At 43.1% G+C, this 24,166-nt stretch overlaps 1 protein-coding gene across 1 annotated transcript; it reads left to right on the top strand.

Annotated features, from left to right (window-relative positions):
* Positions 1-4,972: 4,972 nt before the first annotated feature.
* Positions 4,973-21,563, top strand: LOC107300101 (probable beta-D-xylosidase 2; the record flags this gene model as incomplete). The annotated part of the gene is made up of 13 exons (XM_015829443.2): positions 4,973-5,005; positions 7,144-7,298; positions 7,445-7,605; positions 8,928-9,087; positions 10,219-10,389; positions 11,191-11,282; positions 12,653-12,810; positions 13,507-13,610; positions 15,450-15,674; positions 16,879-16,964; positions 18,782-18,918; positions 19,865-19,954; positions 21,355-21,563. Coding segments are annotated over exons 2-13 (1,743 nt in total), but the record flags the coding sequence as incomplete, so codon positions are not given.
* Between the last annotated feature and the right edge of the window lie 2,603 nt (positions 21,564-24,166).

Below are 24,166 nucleotides of genomic sequence, written 5' to 3'. Positions count from 1 at the left end.
GTTGTACCTTTTAGCACCAGAATTCAGGAATTCCAAGAAACTGCAACTTGACGAACAAGGTTATTTGTGTGTTTGTGTGTGTGTCTCTGTTTAATGCAGGTGTTTCTGTTAGACCTGTGTGTCTATGATTCTCAGGGGAAAGAGGTACAGGTAGTCTTCAACATACGACCACAAGGCTACAGTTATAAAGAAATTAGAAAAAAAATGGGTGGAAACTTAACCAAAGGTGGCATTTCTACTGTACACTTTTCCCAAAAGGTTTCCACAATTTGGGCCACTACTGTAAATAAACTGTGGGAAGTCGAGGTCTACCTGTACTGTATTTTATGATTCAGAACTTTTATACACTTGGGAATGTTTTAAAATTCAAGTATTTTATCCACAGTATCTTTTTTTTAAACTGTAAAAAGGAATCGAATAAAATACCGATCTGCCTTTTCGTAAATATCGTTGTGTTCTTGGGACTGAATCAAGGGAAGGAAGGGAAGGGTGTGAAAGGGGAAAAAAGACACCAGAACACATCCTGGGATGCCCATAAATCTTGAATGACATAAAAAAAGCAGATTGGAGCCCTCACCACCTGGATGGGGAGGCATTTCCAGGATTGTAGCCTGGACAGAAAAGGGGGGAAATATCCTAGAAAAGGCAGTGGGAAACAATTTCCATATTGTTGCAGAGAAAACCAAATGGAAATATTCGTGTGGTCACTACTACTACTACCACTACCACTACTACCACTACTACTACTACTACTACTACTACTACTACTACTACTACTACTACTAATAATAATAATAATAATAATAATAATAATAATAATAATAATAATAATAATAAAGTTGGAAGGGACCTTGAAGGTCATCCGGTCCAACCCCCTGCTCAGGCAGGAAACCCTATACCATTTCGGACAAATGGCCGTCCAGTCTCTTCTTAAAAACTTCCAGTGTTGGAGCATTCACAGCTTCTGAACAACCAAGTTGTTCCACTGGTTAATTGTTCTAACTGTCACAGGAACCAGGAACCAGAGTTTATGTAGTGGCCCCCTCTGTGCACCCTGAGGGCACCAAGAGATGAGCCCCCAATAAAGCAACCACATTGATTTACAACAGCTCATAAGATGAGATGAGATGAGATGATAAGATAAGATAAGAATATAAGCTGAGATAAGATAAGATAAGATAAGATAAGATAAGATGATAAGATAAGATGATAAGATAACCTTTATTGTCATTTTTTTACTGTGGGCACCACGGCACACATCAAAAATGAAATTTAGTTGCCCACTCTCAAAGTGAAACACACACATGACACACACCCAAACATACTATGAACAACATATGTATAGACCCACACCCCTACATATACATAGCAAATAAATATTAAATACTGTCCATCTTGAATATATAACGGAAGGAGGAAGCTTGAGAGTTCACAAGGTTAATGCTGTATTTAGTGGCTGAAGTTGCAACAGGCATTGAAAAAAGTGACATTTTTCACACTTATGACACCAAATGCCAATGACCAGCTGTCTGCAAGGAGTATAAATCCTTCCATTCCATTCCCCACCATACACTCAGAGCTGAAGAAGCTTTTCAAAGAAAAACAAGAAAATTCAGTTGCTTCATGAAAAGGCACAGCAAAAGAAAGATTTTCTCACTCTTGTTACAGAAAAAAAAATGCCAGAAAAATACAGAAAGAGAAAGAGAGGGAGAGGGTGGGAGAGAGAGAAAGAGCGAGAAAGAGACACCAGCGGAAAGAGCCAGTGGCTAAGTTCTCTTCCTCCGGTCTTGTGACCCATAGCATGTACTATGCAGGTCACCCTGTACACACAACACAAAGAGGGAAGCATAAAACGCACAGCATATACAGGTAGTCCTCAACTTATGACTACAATTGAACCCAACATTTCTTTTGGCAAGCTAGACCATCATTAAGTGAGCTGTGTACCGTTTTCTAACATTTTTTTGGGGCCACAGTTGTTAAAAGAATCATGCAGCTGTTAAGCGAATCTGGCACACACACACACCCCATTGACTTTGCTTGTCAGAAGCCAGCTGGGAAGTTTGCACATGGGGATCACGTGACCCCCCCAGCACGATGCAACTGTCATAAATACACGCCAGTTGTCGAGGGCCTGAATTTCGATCCCATGACCGTGGGAAAACCAGTCACAAGTCATTTTTCAGTGCTGCTGTAACGTCAAACAGTCACTGAATACATTGTTGTAAGTCGGGGACTACCTGTATGTGGATACAGCACGCAACGTCTTCTCACAGAGGAAAAATTCAGAGGCTCCTATGGCCTCAGCCAGTCAAAGGTTGAGAAAAGATGCCAGAAGGACTTTTTGGAATGCAACACAGAAGGCTGGGCAAAAATTACACAGAGGGCCTTCAAACGGTATTTGTTTTTGCCTGAACATCCACGTTCAGGTTTGCCAAACAGGAACAAATTTGCGGTGACAGGGCAAGCGATGGCAAGACTGGCTGGTTTCGAAAAGGGAGCTGCAGGGAGAAAGCTTTCAGTTAGACAATTCTCCACAACATTTACATGGAAGACACCGTTGCGTTACTGTTTCTCACGCCCGCTTCCTTCCCAGGGTGGCCCTGTGGGACTTGGGAAGAGTTCCAGAAATCACATCATCGCCCAGAAACTTGCCTGCCCGGTTTAACTTCTCAGGCTTGCTTTGAGGTCTGAAAGGCAGACAAAATCTGCTGAAGGCAGAAGGAAGACCAGTTTCCAGGAGAGACTTTCCTTCTGCCGACACACACCGGGTTGTGACACAATAGGAGCCCTGCCATTACTTCAGCACCCTTGCCTGCTCAGGAGAAGTCTCAGGAGATGGCCTGGCTCGGCTGAGACCACTTAAAGAGCCCAAGAGTGGGTTATTATTTTTATTATTATCGGATAATTTTATTTTCCTGGGCTCCAAGATCACCTCAGATGGGGACTGCAGCCAAGAAATTAAAAGACGCTTGCTCCTGGGGAGGAAAGCTATGGCAAATCTAGACGGCATACTAAAAAGCAGAGACATCGCCCTGCCAACAAAAGTGCGTATAGTCAAGGCCATGGTTTTCCCAGTTGCAATGTATGGCTGTGAAAGTTGGACCGTAAGAAAGGCTGAGCGCCACAGAATGGAGACTTTTGAACTATGGTGCTGGAGAAGACTCCTGCCAGTCCCCTGGACTGCAAGGCGATCCAACCGGTCAGTCCTAGAGGAGATCAACCCCGACTGCTCTTTAGAAGGCCAGATCCTGAAGTTGAAACTCAAGTACTTTGGCCACCTGATGAGAAGGAAGGACTCCCTGGAGAAGAGCCTAATGCTGGGAAAGACTGAGGGCAAGAGAAGAAGGGGACGACAGAGAATGAGGTGGCTGGATGGAGTCACTGAAGCAGGAGGCGTGAGCTTAAATGGACTCCAAAAGATGGTAGAGGACAGGAAGGCCTGGAGGGACATTGTCCATGGGGTCGCGATGGGTCAGACACGACTTCGCAACTAACAACAACAACAACAAAAGAGATGACCATGACCTCAATGAAAACAGTCAGAGAAGAGATCTCTCTGTCCACAGAAGGAACAGGGATGGAGAAAGCATCTCAGAAGGGACACTCCCTAATTCTCTGGAAAGTCAAGGGAAGGGAAGGCAGAAAGGCTTGCAGGCTTGACCGATTCCATTACGATAATCTTACACTTCTTCAAGGACTGACGGAAAACCTGCGTTTTTAGGCACACCTCTTACCTGTCCCAAGGCACACGATCACAACGTCTGCTCCTTCGACTGCAGCTTTCACATCTTTGGGATAATACTGGAGACACCTCGGATGCTCACATCCAAGAGCAGAGGTGACATTTGCTGAGATAGCTGCTAAGCCCCTCCTGCATCAGCCAGAAACAAGAGTAGGCCCTTAGCTTCTCAGCAGTAGCAGTAGCAATAGCACTTAGATTTATATACCATTTCACGATGCTTTCCAGCCCTCTAAGCGGTTTACAGAGTCATCTCTACCCGTGACACAGTAATAATAATAATAATAATAATAATAATAATAATAATAATAATAATAATAATAATAATAATAATAATAATAATAATAATAATAATAGCCTAATGCTGGGAAAGATGGAGGGCAATAGACGAAGGGGACGACAGAGAATGAGGTGGCTGGATGGAGTCACTGAAGCAGGAGGCGTGAGCTTCAATGGACTCCAAAAGATGGTAGAGAACAGGAAGGCCTGGAGGAACGTTGTCCATGGGGTTGCGATGGGTCGGACACGACTTCGCAAATTAACAACAACAACAAATTATTTGTTTTAGTCCTGGACTTTTTTTTTTTTTTTAAAGCGGTGGAGTAAAAAAAAAACCCCCACTCTTTTACATCACGTCAGGAAAACTTCCCAGTCGGCTCTGTGAAGTCAGCAAGAGCTGAGCTGGCTTTCGCGTACCTGCGAAAGCTTTAGTTGGCTCAGCAAGTTGACCTGCTCCCACCTGGCCGAGGTGCGCGCTGAAGGATGCAGGGCGGGCATCAGGGCGGGGGAGGGGGAGGCCCTCGCCCTCTAGTGGAGGAGCCGGGAAGAGCAGTTGGGCGGCCACCACCAAGGACGGAGCGGTTTCTCCTGCAACTTGGCTCCGCTCGGACGAGCCGGGCCGGGCTGGACTGGGCCGGGCCGGGTTCGGCTTGTTAAGCCGGGGGAGGGGGAGAGGGTTGCCGCCTCCGCCCCCAGCGCCCGCCCGTCCTGGTGTGCCGAAGCCCGAGGCCCAGAACTTGCTGAGGAAGGAGGGAGGCGACGGGAGGTGCAAAAGCTTCGTAAGCACAAAGAAGCGGCTCCCTGTTCCGCGGCCTCTCTGCGGGCGGCGGTGCTCAGCTTGTCCCGCGAGCCTCCGGGCTAACGGAGGCGGGGAAGGGGCCTCGTGATCGCCGTTGTGCAACAACTGTGCGCTTGCAACAGATGCGGGCGGGCGGAGGCAGCCGGGTGCAGAAGCGGCTGGAGAGAGGGGGATCGCGAGAGAAGGTAAGGGGGAAAGGTAGCGGGGGGAGGGGAGGAGGAGAAGAGGAGAGAGAGAGAGAGAGAAAGAGAGAGAGAGAGAGATAGAAAGAGACATAGAAAGAGAGAGAGAGAAAGAGAGAGAGAAGCGACCCGTTTCGCCTTCTTTCCAACGACTCTTAACCAACTTGGGTTGGCCACCTTCCGTGGCTGGAGAGCGCCGAACCAGGTCCTGCGCAGTTGGGTTCGCGAAAGATGCAGAATCTGGGAGAAAGGAGCCTTCCTTGGGGCGGGGGAGAGGAGAGGGCGCAATCCCAGCCTTGGAAGTCGAAGACCCAACCAGGAAAGCCAAAGTCTAAAGTTGGCTGCAAAGCTGAGAAGTGGCTTGTTCTGCTGCCTCTTGGAAGGTGGCAGGTGGGAAGCGATCCAGGTGCTGAGCTCCGAAAAACCACACAAGGGTTAGAGCCCGCTCAGGACGGGCTCTTCTTTTTTTCTGAATTTATTTATGTCCTGCTTTTATTGTTCTTGCAAGTAACTCAAGGTAGAAAATACACACAGTACTCTTTCTTCCTCCTTTATTCCCCACAACGACAACCCTGTGAGGTGGGTTGGGCTGAGAGAGAGTGACTGGCCCAAAGTCACCCAGCCGGCTTTCATGGCTAAGGCGGGACTTGAACTCACGGTCTCCTGCTTTCCAGTCTTTCTAACCACTAGAGTCAGGGGTAGGCAACCTTGGCTCTTTTATGACTCGTGGACTTCAACTCCCAGAATCCCTGGCTCAGGGATTCTGGGAGTTGAAGTCACGAGTCATAAAAGAGCCAAGGTTGCCTACCCCTGCACTAGACCAAAGACTCTTAGTTATCTGTCTTAATAGATAGTAATAGTAAGTCACGGCCAGCTACCTTCATTCTCTTGCCGTGAACACTATGTTGTGATTTCATAGACACCTTCACGGAATTCTCTTGTAAGCCTTTGACTTTCCAGAAACGCCAAGAAGACACTTGTCTTGTTTAGCCATATTATACTCACGTTACGCCCATGTAAATTTCCTTTCCCAAGACGATTTCACTGACTTGTTTAGGCGTAGGTCCTGAGAACTTTTCTAATACTTTTAACGTCGCAGAATTCCGTGATCTTTGCTCCAGGGTTCAGGTTGAAATCTTTTTAATAACATATATTCAGAAGAGGGTGTTGCTTCTTATCAAGACTTCTTTCTTGGTTCATCATTTGCATTGTGTTTTCAACATCATCTTATCTCTGTACAGAACGTGCTACCGAAGCAGGAAGCAACCACATTAGCAGCACTCCAAGGACTGAATCAGGCTATTGACAGTTTCATTTAAGCCCAAAAGGAACACAATGATTATAGGTTGGGTTCCTACACTGCAGAAATTTATATGGTTTATTGGGTAAACCATAGTTGGTTGATTTAATATGGTTTATTGGGTAAACCATAGTTGGCTGGATATTCATACAACACGCAACACGCAAAACAAATCACGTTACGGATTCATGTCGAACTGTGCTTTTACATAATTGTTAGGAAATTTCTTTCCTTTCTTTCTTTCTTTCTTTCTTTCTTTCTTTCTTTCTTTCTTTCTTTCTTTTTTTCCTGATGTCTGCAAACTATGTCATTTGGTCATGGTTAGCATAATGAGCTGAGATCACACTGTGGATAGAGTTATCATGTGGTTTAATTTTGGCTTAGCCTGATTGTGAACTAGTGACTAGGTTTGTAAGTCACAGTTCATGGTATAATGTACAGAGCCAATCATTTGTGGTTAATTCAATGAGCCGTGGAGAAACAAAAGCTGGTTTGAGCCATGTGAGCAGGGACAGGGTAAATGAATTCAACCACTCTACCCAGAATTAATGCAGCTCCTCCTTTAATCTCCCATGGGTTTTCCTTAATAAACCATCAAAGACTCATTCCAGGATGAAGATTCTTTGGAAGATCTTTAGACTTTTGTAAGGTTTCATGTAGAAACTGGTTAGTTATTAGATGGGATTACTGGGGGGGGAGGCGGAGTGGGAAATAGGAAGAGCATCTTGGAAGAAGGAACATTAAGACCCTTCCAAGATATGTAAAAAAAAAACCTGCTTAGGGCTGTAAAGCGGTATATAAGTCTAAGTGCTATTACTATTGCTATTTTTCTCAATTGCAGACCAAATGATGGCTTTTTGTCGTTTTGCTGCCCCATTGCTGTTGGCTGGGCTCTGCTGCGGATGGGATTTCCCCTTCAGGGATCCCACATTGTCTTGGGAGGAACGAGTGGACGACCTGGTTAACAGGCTGACCCCGAAGGAGATGATCCTGCAGGTAGGACAAGCATCTTGAATGGTTTGCTGGGGTTGATGGTCAACAGAGCTTTGGAAGACCAATTTGCTTGTCTTCCTCTACCAAACCACATCAGAGGGGTGCCTGGCCATGGTTATCCATTCACCATATGGGCTTTCTACTCACAGATGGCGAGAGGCGGAGCTCAGGGCAATGGGCCGGCCCCACCTATTGAGCGTTTGGGCATTGGGCCCTACAACTGGAACACGGAATGTCTTCGTGGAGATGCAGAAGCACAAGGCTGGGCAACATCTTTTCCTCAAGCACTTGGCTTGGCTGCCTCTTTCAAGTAGGAATTTACCTATTAAGTCAATGTACAGTTAGTCCTCAATTTATGGCCAAAGGTGAGCCCAAAATTTCAGTTGCTAAGCAAAGCAGTTGTTATGTGAAGGTTGTCCCAATTCTGTCTCTGAGCTCACCCACTTAGGATCTTGGTCACCCATTATTGCTAAATTTTCAGCATACTATCGGATCTACCAGCATGGACACCTTAAGGGTCCAGATTTGCAAAACCTGGTACCATTTTTGGAATTGTAGAGTTGGAAGGGCCACAAGGATCATCTGCTCCAAAGATAATTTAAATCATCTACCAGAGTCAGATGTACAGCCTCTTCTTCAAAGCCTCCAGAGATGGAGAACCCAAACCACCAGAGATAGACTGTTCCACTGTCTACCTATGAACAACCTAAGAACAACCTTTAGGAAGATTTCGAAGAAAATCTAGGTAGTGTCACCTTTCCATGGCCAAGGAAAACAGCTACCATCCCATCTTCTGTGGAGCTTCCATTTATGTACCCAACTATGGCTAACATATCTCCAATAAGTCCTCTCTTATTCAGACTGAATATTGTCTCAAACCGGATTGCTGCTTATTTGCATTTATAAGTGTTATCCAAAAAAATCAGAAGCTGCTACTTTACAATATTTTCTTTTTGTACCAGCTGTACCCAGCTACACGTTGCTATGGCTCAGTCTGGTAAAAGCGTGTGTTGCTTTTATGTCCAACAGATGGCGCTGTTTTTCAAAAAAGCATGTTTTTACCTGTCACAGGTGTGACATCTATATAATAGTAGGTATATAAAAACACGCGCGTTTTCGAATGCAACGTTGTGTCAAAATTTCAAAGCAATCGGTGAAGAACTTTCGGAGATTTAAGATTTTGAACAAACGAACATTTACATTTTTATTTATGTAAGATTTGTCTTGTTTCTATTTTCTTTCTCACTTATTCATTCTTAATTCCTTTCTTTTTTTTTCAATATTTGTACTGTTTTTATCTCGCTAAAAATGATTATTAAATTTATTAAGAAGAAAAAGACTTGGGTATCCACCGGAGGGGGGGGAAATGATGTCCCCTATGCCATGACATCACCATGCAAATCATGTAAACGATGTGCTGCATGCTATTTGCAAGTGATGTCACTGATGCAAAATACACAGTTGGGACTTCGGTTATGGACCTCTGGAAGCTCTGTTGTGGCCCTGCAGAGAACTGAGACCCCATCTGTACAGGATGATGGCCTAGCACGGCCAAGCGTGTTTGGAGTGACCTTATTTCATGGCAATTGACAGAATCCTTTTCTCTTCAACTCTCCTTATGTCTTCGAACAGCCCTCAACTCATCTTCGAAGTGGCCAACGCTACGGCCACTGAGGTCCGCGCCAAGCACAACTATTTTGACTCCGTCGGCTATTATAATGACCATACTGGCTTAAGCTGCTTCAGCCCAGTCTTGAACATTATGCGGCACCCACTCTGGGGCAGGAACCAGGTATCCATGATTTAGGCGCATGAATGGGGAGGGTAAGGATTGATTCCATCGTCCCTGGAAACTCCCAGATCAGGGAAAACGTAACGGCTTTAATTGTCCCAAGAAAAGTCCTCTGAAATGCAACTACTGTTGAGTGTCTCCAAAGTTGTGAAGAGCAGTCACTGATTCTTGAATCTCAACAGGGATTACATTTGTTGTTAGTTGCGAAGTTGTGTCCGACCCATCGTGACCCCATGGACAACGTTCCTCCAGGCCTTCCTGTCCTCTACCATCTTCTGGAGTCCACTTAAGCTCACGCCTACTGCTTCAGTGACTCCATCCAGCTACCTCCTTCTCTGTCATCCCCTTCTTCTATTGCCCTCAATCTTTCCCAGCATTAGGCTCTTCTCCAGTGAGTCCTTCCTTCTCATTAGGTGGCCAAAGTACTTGAGGTTCAACTTCAGGATCTGGCCTTCTAAAGAGCAGTCGGGGTTGATCTCCTCTAGGACTGACCGGTTTGATCACCTTGCAGTCCAGGGGACTCGCAGGAGTCTTCTCCAGCACCAGAGTTCAAAGGCCTCCATTCTTTGGCGCTCAGCCTTTCTTAGGGTCCAGCTTTCACAGCCATACATTGCAACTGGGAAGACCATGGCCTTGACTATATGTACTTTAGAGGTTACAAATATTCCTAGCCTTGGCCACAAGAGTCGCCTGAGCTAAAAAAAAAGGAGCTCCCGAATTAGGTCAAAGCAAATCTTCAGATACTGGGACCTGTAGAAATTTAAGGAGGACCCAAGGAGCTGCTAGATTCTTACTCTCAGAAATGGGATAACCAGAAGTAGAAATGAGTGACTCCGTGATCAGAGGCTTTGTTTCTCTTTTGATCATGGGTATTAGCTTTAATTTTACAGTTTTAAGGCTAATGATATTCTGTATTTCATTATAGGTTGTAGGTTCAGGATTACAGTATTAATATCTTCCTTTGTTAGACATCAATTATTTGAGAACCTCATTGTTTTGGTGCTGCTTTTTTGCTTTGTAATTCTTTTCATTTCTTTGCCTGATTGGGTCTCGTTTTATGCTTGTCGTTAACGGAAATAAAAACGGGGTGGGAAGAATAGGGTTGAACTGACCAATTTGCTTCTTTTTTAGGAGACTTATGGGGAGGACCCATTCTTGACCACCCAGCTGGGAACTGCATTTGTGAAGGGGCTGCAGGGTGACCATCCCCGTTACATCAAAGCTAATGCTGGCTGCAAGCATTTTGATGTCCATGGGGGTCCTGAGAATATCCCTGTATCCCGGTTTTTCTTTGATGCCAAGGTCAGTGAAAGAGGATCAGAGATGGAGCTTCTCTCCAGGTGGGTTTCGGAGTTGGGTGCCTGCTTTCTGCCAGTTTCTCTAGCTCATTTATTTTCGTCCCAACAACCTAACAGTGTATGGGTTTGGGGGAAATCTGGTCAACCGCTATCTCCTATTAGCACAAACCAGAATATGAAATGAACCCTCAACATGTGTAAGTTCTGGCTTGGGTTACAATGAGGAGCGAACAAGGAGACCTCACAGGATAGTTATGAACTTTTAAGGTATTTACCAAGAGTCCTTAACTTACCATCATAATGGAGCCTGCTCATTACGGCGGTAAGTCATGATGGTGGTAATGCAGGTTACCCATTTGACTGACCCAATTTTATGACCTTTTTTGTGGTAGTTGTTAGGCCAAGACCAGTGCTGTAAAGTGAACCAATTGTTCGCTATGGGCTGGTTTTGCTGAAAACCGGAGGGAAGCGCCATGTCTGTCAAAACCGTTGTAAAATGTGGTCATGTGAACACAGGATGCTGCAAACGACCGTAAATGCCAGCTGGTTGCTGAGCACCTGACATATGGCTGTGAGGGAGGGGGTGCAGTTGTTGGAACTTCTGAACCAGGCTGTAAGCACCCCCTGGGGGGGGGTTTCCTCAATTTTACGAGCTTTTTGGCAGTGATCGTATGCAACCAGTCATAAGTCGGAGGATTACCTATAATAAAAGGAGAGAAGGCAGCATTGATTTGGGAAGAGTTTCACAAGTCAGGCTGAATGGGCTGGCAATACACTGAGGATATGGTGGTACGTTTTGTGACAGGTGGAAGAACGTGATTGGCGCATGACTTTCCTGCCTCAGTTTGAGGCCTGCGTGCGAGCCGGGACATTCAGCTTCATGTGCAGCTATAACAGGTATTTTTGTTTTATTTTATTGTTTTATTATTATTTTATTTATTTCAACTTTTATTTTATTTTATTTTATTTTATTGTTTTATTATTTTATTTATTTTAACTTTTATTTCATTTTATTTTATTATTTTATTTTGTTTTATTATTTTATTTTTTATTTTATTTTATTTTATTATTTTATTTATTTTAACTTTTATTTCATTTTATTTTATTGTTTTATTATTATTTTAATTATTTTAACTTTTATTTCATTTTATTTTATTATTTTATGTTTTGTTTTGTTTTATTATTTTATTTTTTATTTTATTTATTTTATTTTGTTTTGTTTTATTATTTTTTGTTTTATTATTATTTTATTTATTTTAACTTTTATTTCATTTTATTTTGTTTTATTATTATTTTAATTATTTTAACTTTTATTTCATTTTATTTTATTATTTTATGTTTTGTTTTGTTTTATTTTTTCATTTTATTTTATTTATTTTATTTTGTTTTGTTTTATTTTTTGTTTTATTATTATTTTATTTATTTTAACTTTTATTTCATTTTATTTTATTGTTTTATTATTATTTTAATTATTTTAACTTTTATTTCATTTTATTTTATTATTTTGTTTTGTTTTGTTTTATTATTTTATTTATTATTTTATTTATTTTGTTTTGTTTTATTTTATTTTTTGTTTTATTATTATTTTATTTATTTTAATTGTAATTTAATTTTATTATTTTAATTTTTGTTTTGTTTTATTATTTTATTTATTTTATTTTATTTTTTATTTATTTTATTTTATATTCTTGTTTTGTTTTATTTTATTATTTTATTTTATTTATTTATTTTTTGTTTTGTTTTATTATTTTATTTTATTTTTTATTTATTTTATTTTGTTTTATTTTGTTTTATTATTTTATTTTTATTTATTTTTATTTTCATTTTTATCCTGCCTGTATTATTTTTAGAAATAACTTGAGGCAACCGACATATCCAACACATCTTCCTCCTCCTCTTATTTTACCCACAACAACAACCCTATGAGGTTGGTTGGGCTGAGAGAGATGGACTGACCCAAAGTCACCCAGCTGGCTTTCATGGCTAAGGCAGGACTAGAACTCACTGTCTCCTGGTGATTGGCCCAAAGTCACTCATTTGATTTTCATGGCTAAGGCGGGACTAGAACTCACTGTCTCCTGGTGATTGGCCCAAAGTCACTCATTTGATTTTCATGGCTAAGGCGGGACTAGAACTCACAGTCTCCTGCTTTTTGCCTAGTGCCTTAACCACTAGACCAAACTGCCTCTTGCCAGGGCAGGAAGACAGGAAGGCCCCAAAGAGGTCATGCTTGTAAGTCTGCTAACCAGCCTTGGTTCATCTGGCAGAATTAATGGAGTCCCGGCCTGTGCTAACAAGAAGCTGCTGACCGACATCCTCCGAGACGAATGGGGCTTCCAGGGTTATGTGGTGAGCGATGAAGGTGCCGTGGAGCTGATCATGGGTGGGCACCGCTACACGCACAGTTTCCTGGAGACGGCAATTGGTGAGTGTTGCAAAACACGGCTCTCCTCATCTCCACGCTGGAAGCTCCTCGCAACCTACCTTCGGTTGCAGATTGCGTTTCGAGAGTCCTACTAGCGTTGCTCTGAGGCTGACCTTCTAGCCTGGAACCCAGATTTGTTTCCGTCTGTACTTAATTTCCACCATCCAAGCACTATTTTCTCTCCCAAATCCACCAAAAACTCCTTGTCTGTAAGTATCACATATAAAGGCAAAGGTTTCCCCTGTCCAGTCGTGTCCGACCCTAGGGGGCAGTCCTCATCTCCATTTTTTTTTAGCTGAGGGAGGCAGCGTTGTCCGAAGACGCTTCCGTGGGCATGTGGCCAGCATGACAATACGCCAAGGCACATGACACACTGTTACTTTCCCACCAAAGTGGTACCTATTTATCTACTCACATTTGGTTGGCAAGAGCTGGGACAAGTAACAAGAGCTCAACCCATTGCACAGCGCTCGGGTCTCGAACCCCAGGTTCCCAGCTGTAAAGCGCTGTGAAGCAGTATATAAGTCTTAAGTGCTATTGCTGTTGCTCTTCACTTGCCAAGGATGGCACACTATTGCCAGACTGTCTGTCTCCTCAAACAGAGAGCCAAACCATGGCTTGCAGACAAACATGAATTGAAGCCAATGTTTCACTGACTTTTTGGACTAATGGTGCGATCCTTTTTTCTCCCTGCAGTGGCTGTGAACGCCGGATGTAATCTAGAGCTTTCTTACGGGATGAAGAATAATGTTTACATGCACATAGCCGAAGCCCTTAGCAAGGGCAACATTTCTTTGGAAGTAAGTGGTCCATCTCCTTGAAGTAGAAGAAAGAGCGAACAGTTCCAGAGCAGACATGTCAGGAAATAGTAGTAGTAGTAGTAGTAGTAGTAGTAGTAGTAGTAGTAGTAGTAGTAAATAATAATAATAATAATAATAATAATAATAATAATAATAATAATAATAATAATAATAATAATAATAAAAAAGTTGGAAGGGACCTTGGAGGTCATCAAGTCCAACCCCCTGCTCAGGCAGGAAACCCTATACCATTTCGGATAAATGGCTGTCCAGTTTCTTCTTAAAAACTTCCACTGTTGGAGCATTCACCACTTCTGGAGGCAGGTTGTTCCACTGGTTAATTGTTCTAAATGTCAGGAAGTTTCTCCTTAGTTCTAGGTTGCTTCTCTCCTTGGTGAGTTTCCATCCGTTGCTTCTTGTCCTGCCTTCAGGTGCTTTGGAGAATAGCTTGACTCCCTCTTCTTTGGGGCAGCCCCTGAGATACTGGAACACTGCTATCATGTCCCCCCTCGTCCTTCTCTTCATTAAACTAGACAAACCCAATTCCAGCAGTCTTTCCTTATATGTTTTAGCCTCCAGTCCCCTAATCATCTTTGTTGCTCTTCTCTGTACTCTTTCTAGAGTCTCAGCATCTTTTTTACATCGTGCTGTGGACGTGCTTGAAATAAAATAGGATTGTGCTTGCACTTGTGGTGCATTGGCCCAAACCTATTAGCCCTGTTCTTGGCGTCAGGAGGGAACACTGTGTCATGGGTAGAGATGGGAAGGCCTGGAAAAAAGAACGGAGATTTTTTTTTCTTTTTTTGCAAAGCCGTTTGAAAAAAACGGGAAAACAAAACCTCTGTTTCCCCTCCACCACCACCAATTTTTCCAGTTTTTTTCCAGGCCTTCCCATCATGGGTATGACAAGAGCTGGTAACTTCTCTCTCTTATTGAAAAGAATTCTGTGCAAGCTTCAGTTAAGTAAAGCCATGAAAAGCAACCGTGAATGAATCCTGGGATCACATGATCCCCATTTGCGACTTTCCCAGGCAGCTTCTGACGAGCACAGTCAGTGGGGGAAGCCATATTTGTTGCAGCAAAAAAAGATTGTAAAATAGGGCACGGCTCACTTAGCAACCACATTGCTTGGTGATGGAAGTTCCTGTCCCAACTATAGTCATAAGCTGAGGACCGCCTATCCATTTTCTTAGGGAGAAATGTAAGCTGACAACTAGCTCTTGGAGAAAAATAAATACAGAAGAAAAATAAACGAAATTGTAGCGAACCGAAAAGGCAATTTTCTGGGATAAGACAAAGTACAAGTCCTATATCAAAAATATTAGAAGATAGCTCAGCCTCCCTATTGAATGAAAAGAAAGTGGAAGTAAGGCAAGGCAAGGTGGAAACTGCTTGGAAGAAGGGAGAAGAGTGCCGCATAAATGCGCAGTGGAGGCTTTGTGGAATGGTGTGAGAAAAGCAATGGATACGATGAAAAGGAAGGTTTGTGTTAATGTTAGAGTTTGCTGTTTAGGGTATGCGTGTAAGCACACTTTTAATTCAGTTGATGCCCTGCGGTCTGCTAAAAACTGGAGTGATTTGCAGTGAATGTCAGATAGATTGTACGATGCAACGGGGAGTATCCAAAGTAATGCATAATAAGAAAAATGGAATGAATGATTGCAGGCTATGCACCAGTGCCCCCCCCCCAAAAAAAACCCACAACAAAGCAGGTAAATGAACTTGTGCACCTTGGAGGGATACAATAGGAAAATGTGAGGAGTCATTTTAAGATATATAAATGCTGGTAGGAAAGTAATTCCTTTACTTAAAGCCTGTGTTTCTCCCTGCTTCCTGCAGATGATCCGGGATCGTGTCCGCCCCCTTTTCCTCACTCGTCTGCGCCTGGGTGAATTTGACCCACCAGCCATGAACCCCTATAATGCACTGGGGGCTGAGGTTATACAGTCAGAAGCCCACCGCAGTCTGGCCCTCAAAGCCGCCCTCCAGAGTTTTGTTTTGCTGAAAAACCGGAACGAAATGCTGCCTTTCAAAGGAGAAGACCTACTGCACAAGACCATTGCGGTAAGTGTCCACTGAGGGGCCTTTGCAAAATCAGCCTGTTCTTGATAGGATTGCAGTAACGGTGGGTATTCTCTCCTGGGACATATTCATGGGGAGATCAACACGTCTGTGAACATGACTGAGCAAACGTTGCCCAGATTGTCTAGTTTGACTTCGAGAAGTTTCACAACAGATCAGCAACACCATTTGGCTCCCAAAACATGTCACAACTCAATAATAATAATTTGAAACTAATGGAAGGACAAAGACTGTCTTAAGTCAATTTTGAGGGTCTACGTGGGCACACTCATGCAGGGTTTTTTGATTTTGCAGACCAGCTTTGAAGTCTCCCGGTGGGGGGAACCATCTGTTTAAGCTGGTCCAGTCCTATTTGGCCTTTCAAGGTCAGCTAAAGTTGGGTGGGTCCTGTCCCCTGCAGAAGCCCTCTTAGGTGAGGCTGCTGAAGAAGAATCTTACTGGGGTGGCGGATGGGAGGTGAGGACCAGGAATAGAGATTGGCATGAACAGTTTTGTGACTTCGTTCCTTGATGTGTTTCTGGGTACTTTGTTAGAGATTAGGTTTCTAATAAAAAAAAATAAGGTTGGTGATACAGCCACAAACGGGGGGGGGATAAATGTGTAGTATATATGTATGTGTGTGTGCGTGTGCAGATTGAGACTGAGTTAGGAAAAGATATATGGGAGGGGGTTTATAAAAATAAAGGTTTGAAAAAATGAAACAAATTGAAAGCAAAAGCAATACAACAGTAACAATGATTGATATAGTTGGCCAGAGTCATTGACTGAGATAGGAAGGAAGGAAGGAAGGAAGGACATTTTTGAGGTCCTGCTGAGGGTCCAGACTGACCAAGTCTTGGGGTTGCTTCTTCAAGGGGTGGGTGTTGTGACCCAGAAGTCCTGCTTTCTAGGTGGCATTGTTTGAAGGCTCCTGGAGCAATATCACCCTGCTGGGAAGGAGCAGACACCATGAGAAACAATGGTTCTAGGCTGCAAGGTGATAACTAGCATAGGTTATACTGATTCACAAAACTAAAACATAAACAAACTGCTGTGGATTTTAGTTTGATTGTTAAATTCACTTATAAAATAGGGGGGGGGGGGAGAAATCAATCAAAAAGTCAGTCCCAGAAATCTTGATGGCGACTAACTTCATCTTCCTCCGAGAAACAACATCTCTTCTACCTCCCCTTGTTCTTTCTGGCAGGTGGTTGGACCCTTTGCAGACAAGGCTAATCTCCTCTTTGGGGATTATGCACCAGTCCCTGAACCCCAATACATTTATACACCCAGGTAAGACCAACAATCCTCTCTGCCCCCAAACAGGTTTTTGGGTGACTGCTGTGGCATGATTGGGGCTGATGGTGTTAGATCTGAGCTCCCCTCTAGAACTTCTTCTCAGCTTTTCTACAGCTGGTGTGAATAATTATTATCATTATTTTTATTTTATTTACAAAATTGATGTGCTACCCCCATCTCACTGTCAAGTGAGAGATTTGTGTTATTTGAGTGTTGCCTTGATTGTGTCTCTTTCTCTTGTTCCTCACGGTTGTTCCTTCTCATTACACTCAACTAGGAGGCCAACTGCAGTTCAGCCACTACTTTGGGTATTCTGCTGGTTGTAGCTACTTCAAATGTACCTTATAATGTGGTGGGGCTTAGGAAGGACATTCCCAGGGTTGGTTGATCCAGTTTCACAAGTCAAGGTTCTGAAGATGAGATCCTTCTGAACTTTGTGACTTCTACTGGTCGTGGTGGCGCAGTGGTTAAAATGCAGTACTGCAGGCTACTTCTGCTGACTGCCGGCTGCCAGCAGTTCAAATCTCACCGGCTCAAGGTTGACTCAGCCTTCCATCCTTCCGAGGTCAGTAAAACGAGGACCCAGATTGTTGAGAACGATATGCTGATGCTGTAAACCGCTTAGAGAGGGTTGTAAAGCACCATGAAGCAGTATATAAGTCTAAGTGCTATTGCTATTACTTGCAATGAGCGAGCAACAAAACCATGACTGCATCCTAAACTAAGGCAGTCCTTGGATTCCCATGGACTGCGTGCTGAAGTTTAGTATGCTTAAATGCTCAGCATCTTTTATTCCAGCTTCTTGTATGTTACCACACTTATGTTCTGCTTCATTGTAGTTGCCACTTTTGTTCACTGACTTCATTTCTTGCATGCGTGCTTGGTTAAAGCAAGTCTCCATTTTTCATGAATCCCTTATATTTTAAAAAGATAACTGTGTGTCACTGCACTGCAGGCCTCAGTATGGTTCGTTTGCAAAGGCCGTCTGAAGACTGAGACCCTTGCTTGCATTTAATAGTATGGACGTGCTTGAAATAAAATAGGATTGTGCTTGCATTTGTGGTGCACTGGCCCAAACCTATCAGCCCTGTTCTTGGTGTCAGGAGGGAACACTCCTGACCAGTTCTGGTCACCGCGATGTAAAAAAGATGTTGAGACTCTAGAAAGAGTACAGAAGAGAGCAACAAAGATGATCAGGGGACTGGAGGCTAAAGCATATAAGGAAAGGCTGCTGGAATTGGGTATGTCTAGTTTAATGAAGAGAAGGATGGAGGGGGGACATGATAGCAGTCTTCCAATATCTCAGGGGCTGCCCCAAAGAAGAGGGAGTCAAGCTATTCTCCAAGGTGCATGAAGGCAGGACAAGAAGCAACAGATGGAAACTAATCAAGGAGAGAAGCAACCTAGAACTAAGGAGAAACTTCCTGACAGTGAGAACAATTAACCAGTGGAACAACCTGCCTCCAGAAGCGGCGAATGCTCCAACACTGGAAGTTTTCAAGAAAAGACTGGACAGCCATTTGTCCGAAATGGTATAGGGTTTCCTGCCTGAGCAGGGGGTTGGACTAGATGACCTCCAAGTCCCTTCCAACTTTATTATTATTATTATTATTATTATTATTATTATTATTATTATTACTACTACTACTACTACTACTACTACTACTACTACTACTACTGTGTCACGGGTAGAGATGACTCTGTAAACCGCTTAGAGAGGGCTGGAAAGCATCGTGAAACGGTATATAAATCTAAGTGCTACTGCTACTGCTGAGAAGCTAAGGACCTACTCTTGTTTCTGGCTGATGCAGGAGGGGCTTAGCAGCTATCTCAGCAAATGTCACCTCTGCTCTTGGATGCGAGCATCCGAGGTGTCTCCAGTATTATCCCAAAGATGTGAAAGCTGCAATCGAAGGAGCAGACGTTGTGATCGTGTGCCTTGGGACAGGTAAGAGGTGTGCCTAAAAACGCAGGTTTTCCGTCAGTCCTTCAAGAAGTGTAAGATTATCGTAACGGAATCGTGCAAGCCTGCAAGCCTTTCTGCCTTCCCTTCCCTTGACTTTCCAGAGAATTAGGGAGTGTCCCTTCTGAGATGCTTTCTTCATCCCTGTTCCTTCTGTGGACAGAGAGATCTCTTCTCTGACTATTTTCATTGACGTCATGGTCATCTCTTTTGTTGTTAGTTGCGAAGTCGTGTCCGACCCATCGCGACCCCATGGACAACGTTCCTCCAGGCCTCCCTGTCCTCTACCATCTTCTGGAGTCCATTTAAGCTCATGCCTACTGCTTCAGTGACTCCATCCATTCTCTGTCGTCCCCTTCTTCTCTTGCCCTCCATCTTTCCCAGCATCAGGCTCTTCTCCAGTGAGTCCTTCCTTCTCATTAGGTGGCCAAAGTACTTGAGTTTCAACTTCAGGATCTGGCCTTCTAAAGAGCAGTCGGGGTTGATCTCCTTTAGGACCGACCGGTTGGATCATCTTGCAGTCCAGGGGGCTTGCAGGAGTCTTCTCCAGCACCATAGTTCAAAGGCCTCAATTCTTTGGCGCTCAGCCTTTCTTACGGTCCAACTTTCCCAGCCATACATTGCAACTGGGAAAACCATGGCCTTTACTATGCGCACTTTTGTTGGCAGGGTGGTGTCTCTGCTTTTTAGTATGCCGTCTAGATTTGCCATAGCTTTTCTCCCCCAGGAGCAAGTCCAGTTGCCTTTTGGAAAAGCACCTTTGGGACAACCATGGCCTGGATGATGATTGAGAATTTCCATAGACAACAGGGAGAAAAACTCCACCACCCCCCTTTCTAGAAAAAGTTCCCACCCATAGAGATTGGATAGTCCTAGAAGGTAAGAGCAGCAAAAGGATCTTTTTCACACGCTCTCTGTTCCTTCCTCTCAGGAGCTGATCTGGAATCTGAATCCAATGATCGCAACAATTTGTCTTTGCCCACACATCAAATGGACCTTCTGCAGTCTTCTGTGGCCTGGGGTGAGTTTGTTTGTCTCTTTCCCCAGAGCAGGACTATAAGAAGCCTGGAGGTGACCTAGTGACATCACTAAAAGAGATGGGGCCAGCATTTTGCATCTTGGATCACATTTTACGGTCCGGTTGAATTATTATGGCCCAGCTGGATGGTAGCACCTAGTGCAGTGATGGCGAACCTTTTAGAGACTGAGTGCCCAAACTGCAGCCCAAAATCCACTTATGCATCGTCGGGTGCCGGGTGGGCGTGGCCAATTGGGTGGGTGTGGCCCGTCAGGTGGGCGTGGCTGCGGTGGTAACGGCAGACTAGGTGGGACTAAAAAGTTCAATCAATCAATTCCAACTTTGCAAGATCTTTTTTTTTCCCGTGAGAAATTGAAATTAACTGATTGATTGAACCTTTTTTTTTTGCACACGGCGGCAGAGGCCTAAAGCGAAAAGGTTTTATAAAACCCAGCTGAAGGCCTAGGACTGGGGCGACGGCGCGCGTGCCCACAGAGAGGGCTCTGAGTGCCGCCTCTGGCTCCCGTGCCATAGGTTCGCCACCACTGACCTAGTGGAACTTGGCTGATCTTGAAAAGCTAAGCAGGATCAGACCAGGTTAGTTCTTGGGTGGGAGACCCCAGAGAGATTCTAGGATGGTACGGTAGAATGTGAAGCTGAACAATCTGAGAGTTGCTGCTATAAGGAAACTACATGGATACTGCCTCTGTAGTTAGTAGGAGTTGAACTTTATTCAACCAGTATTATAAACCAGGGGTCCCCAGCACTCGGTCTGTGGACCAGTACCGGGCCACGGCATGCCAGCAACCGGTCCGCACAAACAAGCAAAGCCCCATCCACCGGATGCAGGCAGCACACAAAACTACACACCCTCCGGTCCGCGGAAAAACCTCTCCCCATGGAACTGGTCCCTGGTGCCCCAAAGGTTGGGGACCTCTGTTGTAAACTTCTTAATATTGTTGATGTTGATAAATTGTTGCTTTAGAAAAATTGTTGCATGATTCCTATTTTATACTTCCTTGGTCCAAAAAAGGCAGAATCTTACATCATAATGATTGGGGGTTTACTCCCAGATATTAGCTGCATGATCTTGGGATCAGAGGGACTCCAGGATTGGAAAGGCAAGACTAAGATCAACTCTGAGTTGATCACCTCTAAGTTACCTGTATCTGCTACTACCATTCATGGATCTTATTCATAGAAAGTATGCCCTCTGCTGCAAAATAGCATTAGGAACTCAGTGGAGATCGAAGGTTCCCAGGGTCAGCAGTCTTCGGCTCTCCCTCTGCACGATGGCTGGGGCTGAGGGGTACAAGAGTCCGTGTATCTGGAGAGTATCATGTCTGAGGGATGCATGGATTGCAACTTGCCTCCTCATAAGCTGAGTGGGCCTTTCATTTCAGCCGCTGGCCGCCCTGTGGTTCTGCTCCTGTTCAACGCTGGCCCGCTGGATATAAGCTGGGCCAAGGAAGAGGATGCCGTGGGGGCAATCGTGGCTTGTTTCTTTCCCGCTGAGAGCACAGGGCTGGCTGTGGCCAAGATGCTGGTGGGTGCTGAAGGGGCAAATCCCGCTGGCAGGTTGCCTGCTACGTGGCCAGCAGGAATGCACCAGGTATGGCTGGGGTGAATAACGGTGCCTCTTTCCGGGACTGTAGCACCTGAAAGGGAAGAATAGCTGAATCTTCCCTCCCTTAAGAAAGAAAGAAAAAAACCTTACAGGTAGTCCTCAATCTATGACCACAGTTGGGTCTGGAACGTTGGTTGCGGTCATCAAGTGAGTCCTCACTGCATCCGATTTTACCACCATTTTTGTCATAGTCGTTAAGCAAATCCAGGTTCCCCCCATTGACTTTGCTTGTCGGAAGCTGGCTGGGAAGGTTGCAAAGGGCGAGTAAGTAACTCCGGGATGCTGCAACTGTCATAAATACATGTCGGTTGTCAAGCGCATAAAATTGCAATCGCAGGACGGCAGGGGCGCGATGGTGTAAATGCAATGATTAGTTGTAAGTCACTTTTTTCAGGGTGGACGTAAGTTCAGATGGTTGCTAAACAAATGGTCGTAAATCAAGCACCATCTCAATAGCTTAATTTTATACAGAAAAGTGCCTGATGGTACATAAGCAAAAAGTATTTTATTTGACTTTATTTTATTAATTATTTTATTATTATTATTTTATTTTATTATTTTATTTTATTATTTTTATTTTATTTTATTATTTTATTTTATTATTTTATTTTATTTTATTAATTATTTTATTTTTATTTTTATTTATTTTCACTGATGTGCCACTCCATTCATAAGCCTCTAGATATCTCCCTACTGGCAATCAACACAGTATTATTTTATTATTTTTATTTTATTTTATTAATTATTTTTTTATTATTTTTATTTTATTTTATTATTTTTATTTTATTTTATTTTATTATTTTTATTTTATTTTATTATTTTATTTTATTTTATTATTTTTATTTTATTAATTATTTTATTTTTATTTTATTTATTTTCACTGATGTGCCACTCCATTCATCAGCCTCTAGACATCTCCCTACTGGAAATCAACACAGTAAAAATCAGAAAAACAACCTGCATATAAGAAATAAAAGACCCACCATAAGACAATACAAATGTAATGTCTAAATAGAGCAGCCACTGCACCCAGGTCTATTAGACAGTGAACCTGAGAGAGAAGATTTGTGGGAATCCTCCTAACCAGAATGCTAGCATTTCTTGGAATGACCATGTAAGCGGAGCAAATTTGCACGGTCATAGGGCCATTCTCAAAAGTCTCCAAAATGTTCCAGGAACCCCCCAGTCCAAGTGTAATCTGCTGGGCTTTTTCAAGATGGACAAAACTGAAACAGATCCCTTGATCACTTTGGCTGATCTCAAAAGAGCATAGCAGGTTCAGATGAAATTACCGTTGAAATGGGAGATTAGCAAAGAGTTGCAGGCTAAACTGGGAACTCATACATCATCTTGAAAGAAGGCAGAAACAAAAAAGTACATTTCTCTATTGTTGCCAGGGAAACCACACCGATGACTCTATGAAGTTCTTCAGAATTGGATCTGACTTTTCTAAATATAGGCCAGAAAATACATCATATAAGATTAAAGTCCGGTGTGCTATTCAGCCGTGTCCTTTTCCCAGATCCAGATTCTGTTGCAGTCTTTCCTTTGAAGCATGTCAGATTCCACAAAGGCCGCTGGCAATTTTAATTAAAACTTTATGCTGATTCAACCCATTGAATTAGTTTTTTTGTGGGTCTCCAATGGGAGATTAGCCACAGTCCATTAACCGCCCTTGAATAGAAAGGACTGTTTTTAAAATACACAGCAAAATAATGCTGCGACACCATTTAAAATAAAAGCAAGGAAAAACAAATCGGTAATTAAACCTTAGCTACAGAGAAATAAGATGACATTGGGACAATGTAGAGCGCTTACTCAAAGGTGGTTAACCGATAAAGGCTGGGGGGGGGACAGTCCCTCACATCGCTCCTAGATCCTGCTTGCTGTAGCCCCAAATTTCCCAAAGGTGCTTTTTCAAAGTCAACTGGACCTTGTTTTTCCTTGAAGCTTCCTTCCGTTCTCCACCATTCAGTCAGAAATGAAGAAGTTTCTTTTTTTTTTAAAGTTTTTTATTTATAATACAGTTTAAAAAAAAAGAAAAGATTGGACATGACGTAACATTCCAGTATAAACATTTCCAACAAATTGTTTCTCTTCTTACGTTTAGTTCTTTATCTCTATAAGTACATATGTATTTTTTATACAATACCTAATTCATTTCTCTATTTACTAACCTAAGATTATACACATTTCCATCTTAACGCTAATCTATAACCCTAACCATCGTCCTCGGTTCCCACCAATAGTAAAATTTGTCCCAGATTTCAAAGTCCACTCTTGTCCTTCACTTCCATCGTGAGCCTGTCCATTTCAGCGCACGATAGTATCTTATATAGTATCTCTTCCTCTGTGGGAGTTTCTTTGTTCTTCCATTTTTGTGCAAACACCAGTCTAGCAGCAGTCAAGATGTGCAACATCAAGTAGACTATCCCTTTGTCATATTTCTCTATGGTTATGCCCAATAAAAAAAGTTCTGGTTTTAGCTCTATCTCCAACATTAATATTTCTAGAAATGAAGAAGTTTCTTGAGTGGGAAACAAAACATCTTCAAGGAAAAACGAAGTCCAGTTGCCTTTGAAAACAAC

The sequence above is a fragment of the Protobothrops mucrosquamatus genome, unplaced genomic scaffold, assembly GCF_001527695.2.
Source record: "Protobothrops mucrosquamatus isolate PMUCROS unplaced genomic scaffold, P.Mucros_1.0 scaffold6152, whole genome shotgun sequence".
NCBI lineage: Eukaryota > Metazoa > Chordata > Lepidosauria > Squamata > Viperidae > Protobothrops > Protobothrops mucrosquamatus.
Note: the sequence above shows the minus strand (reverse complement) of the source record. Positions and strands in the feature narration are given on the sequence as shown.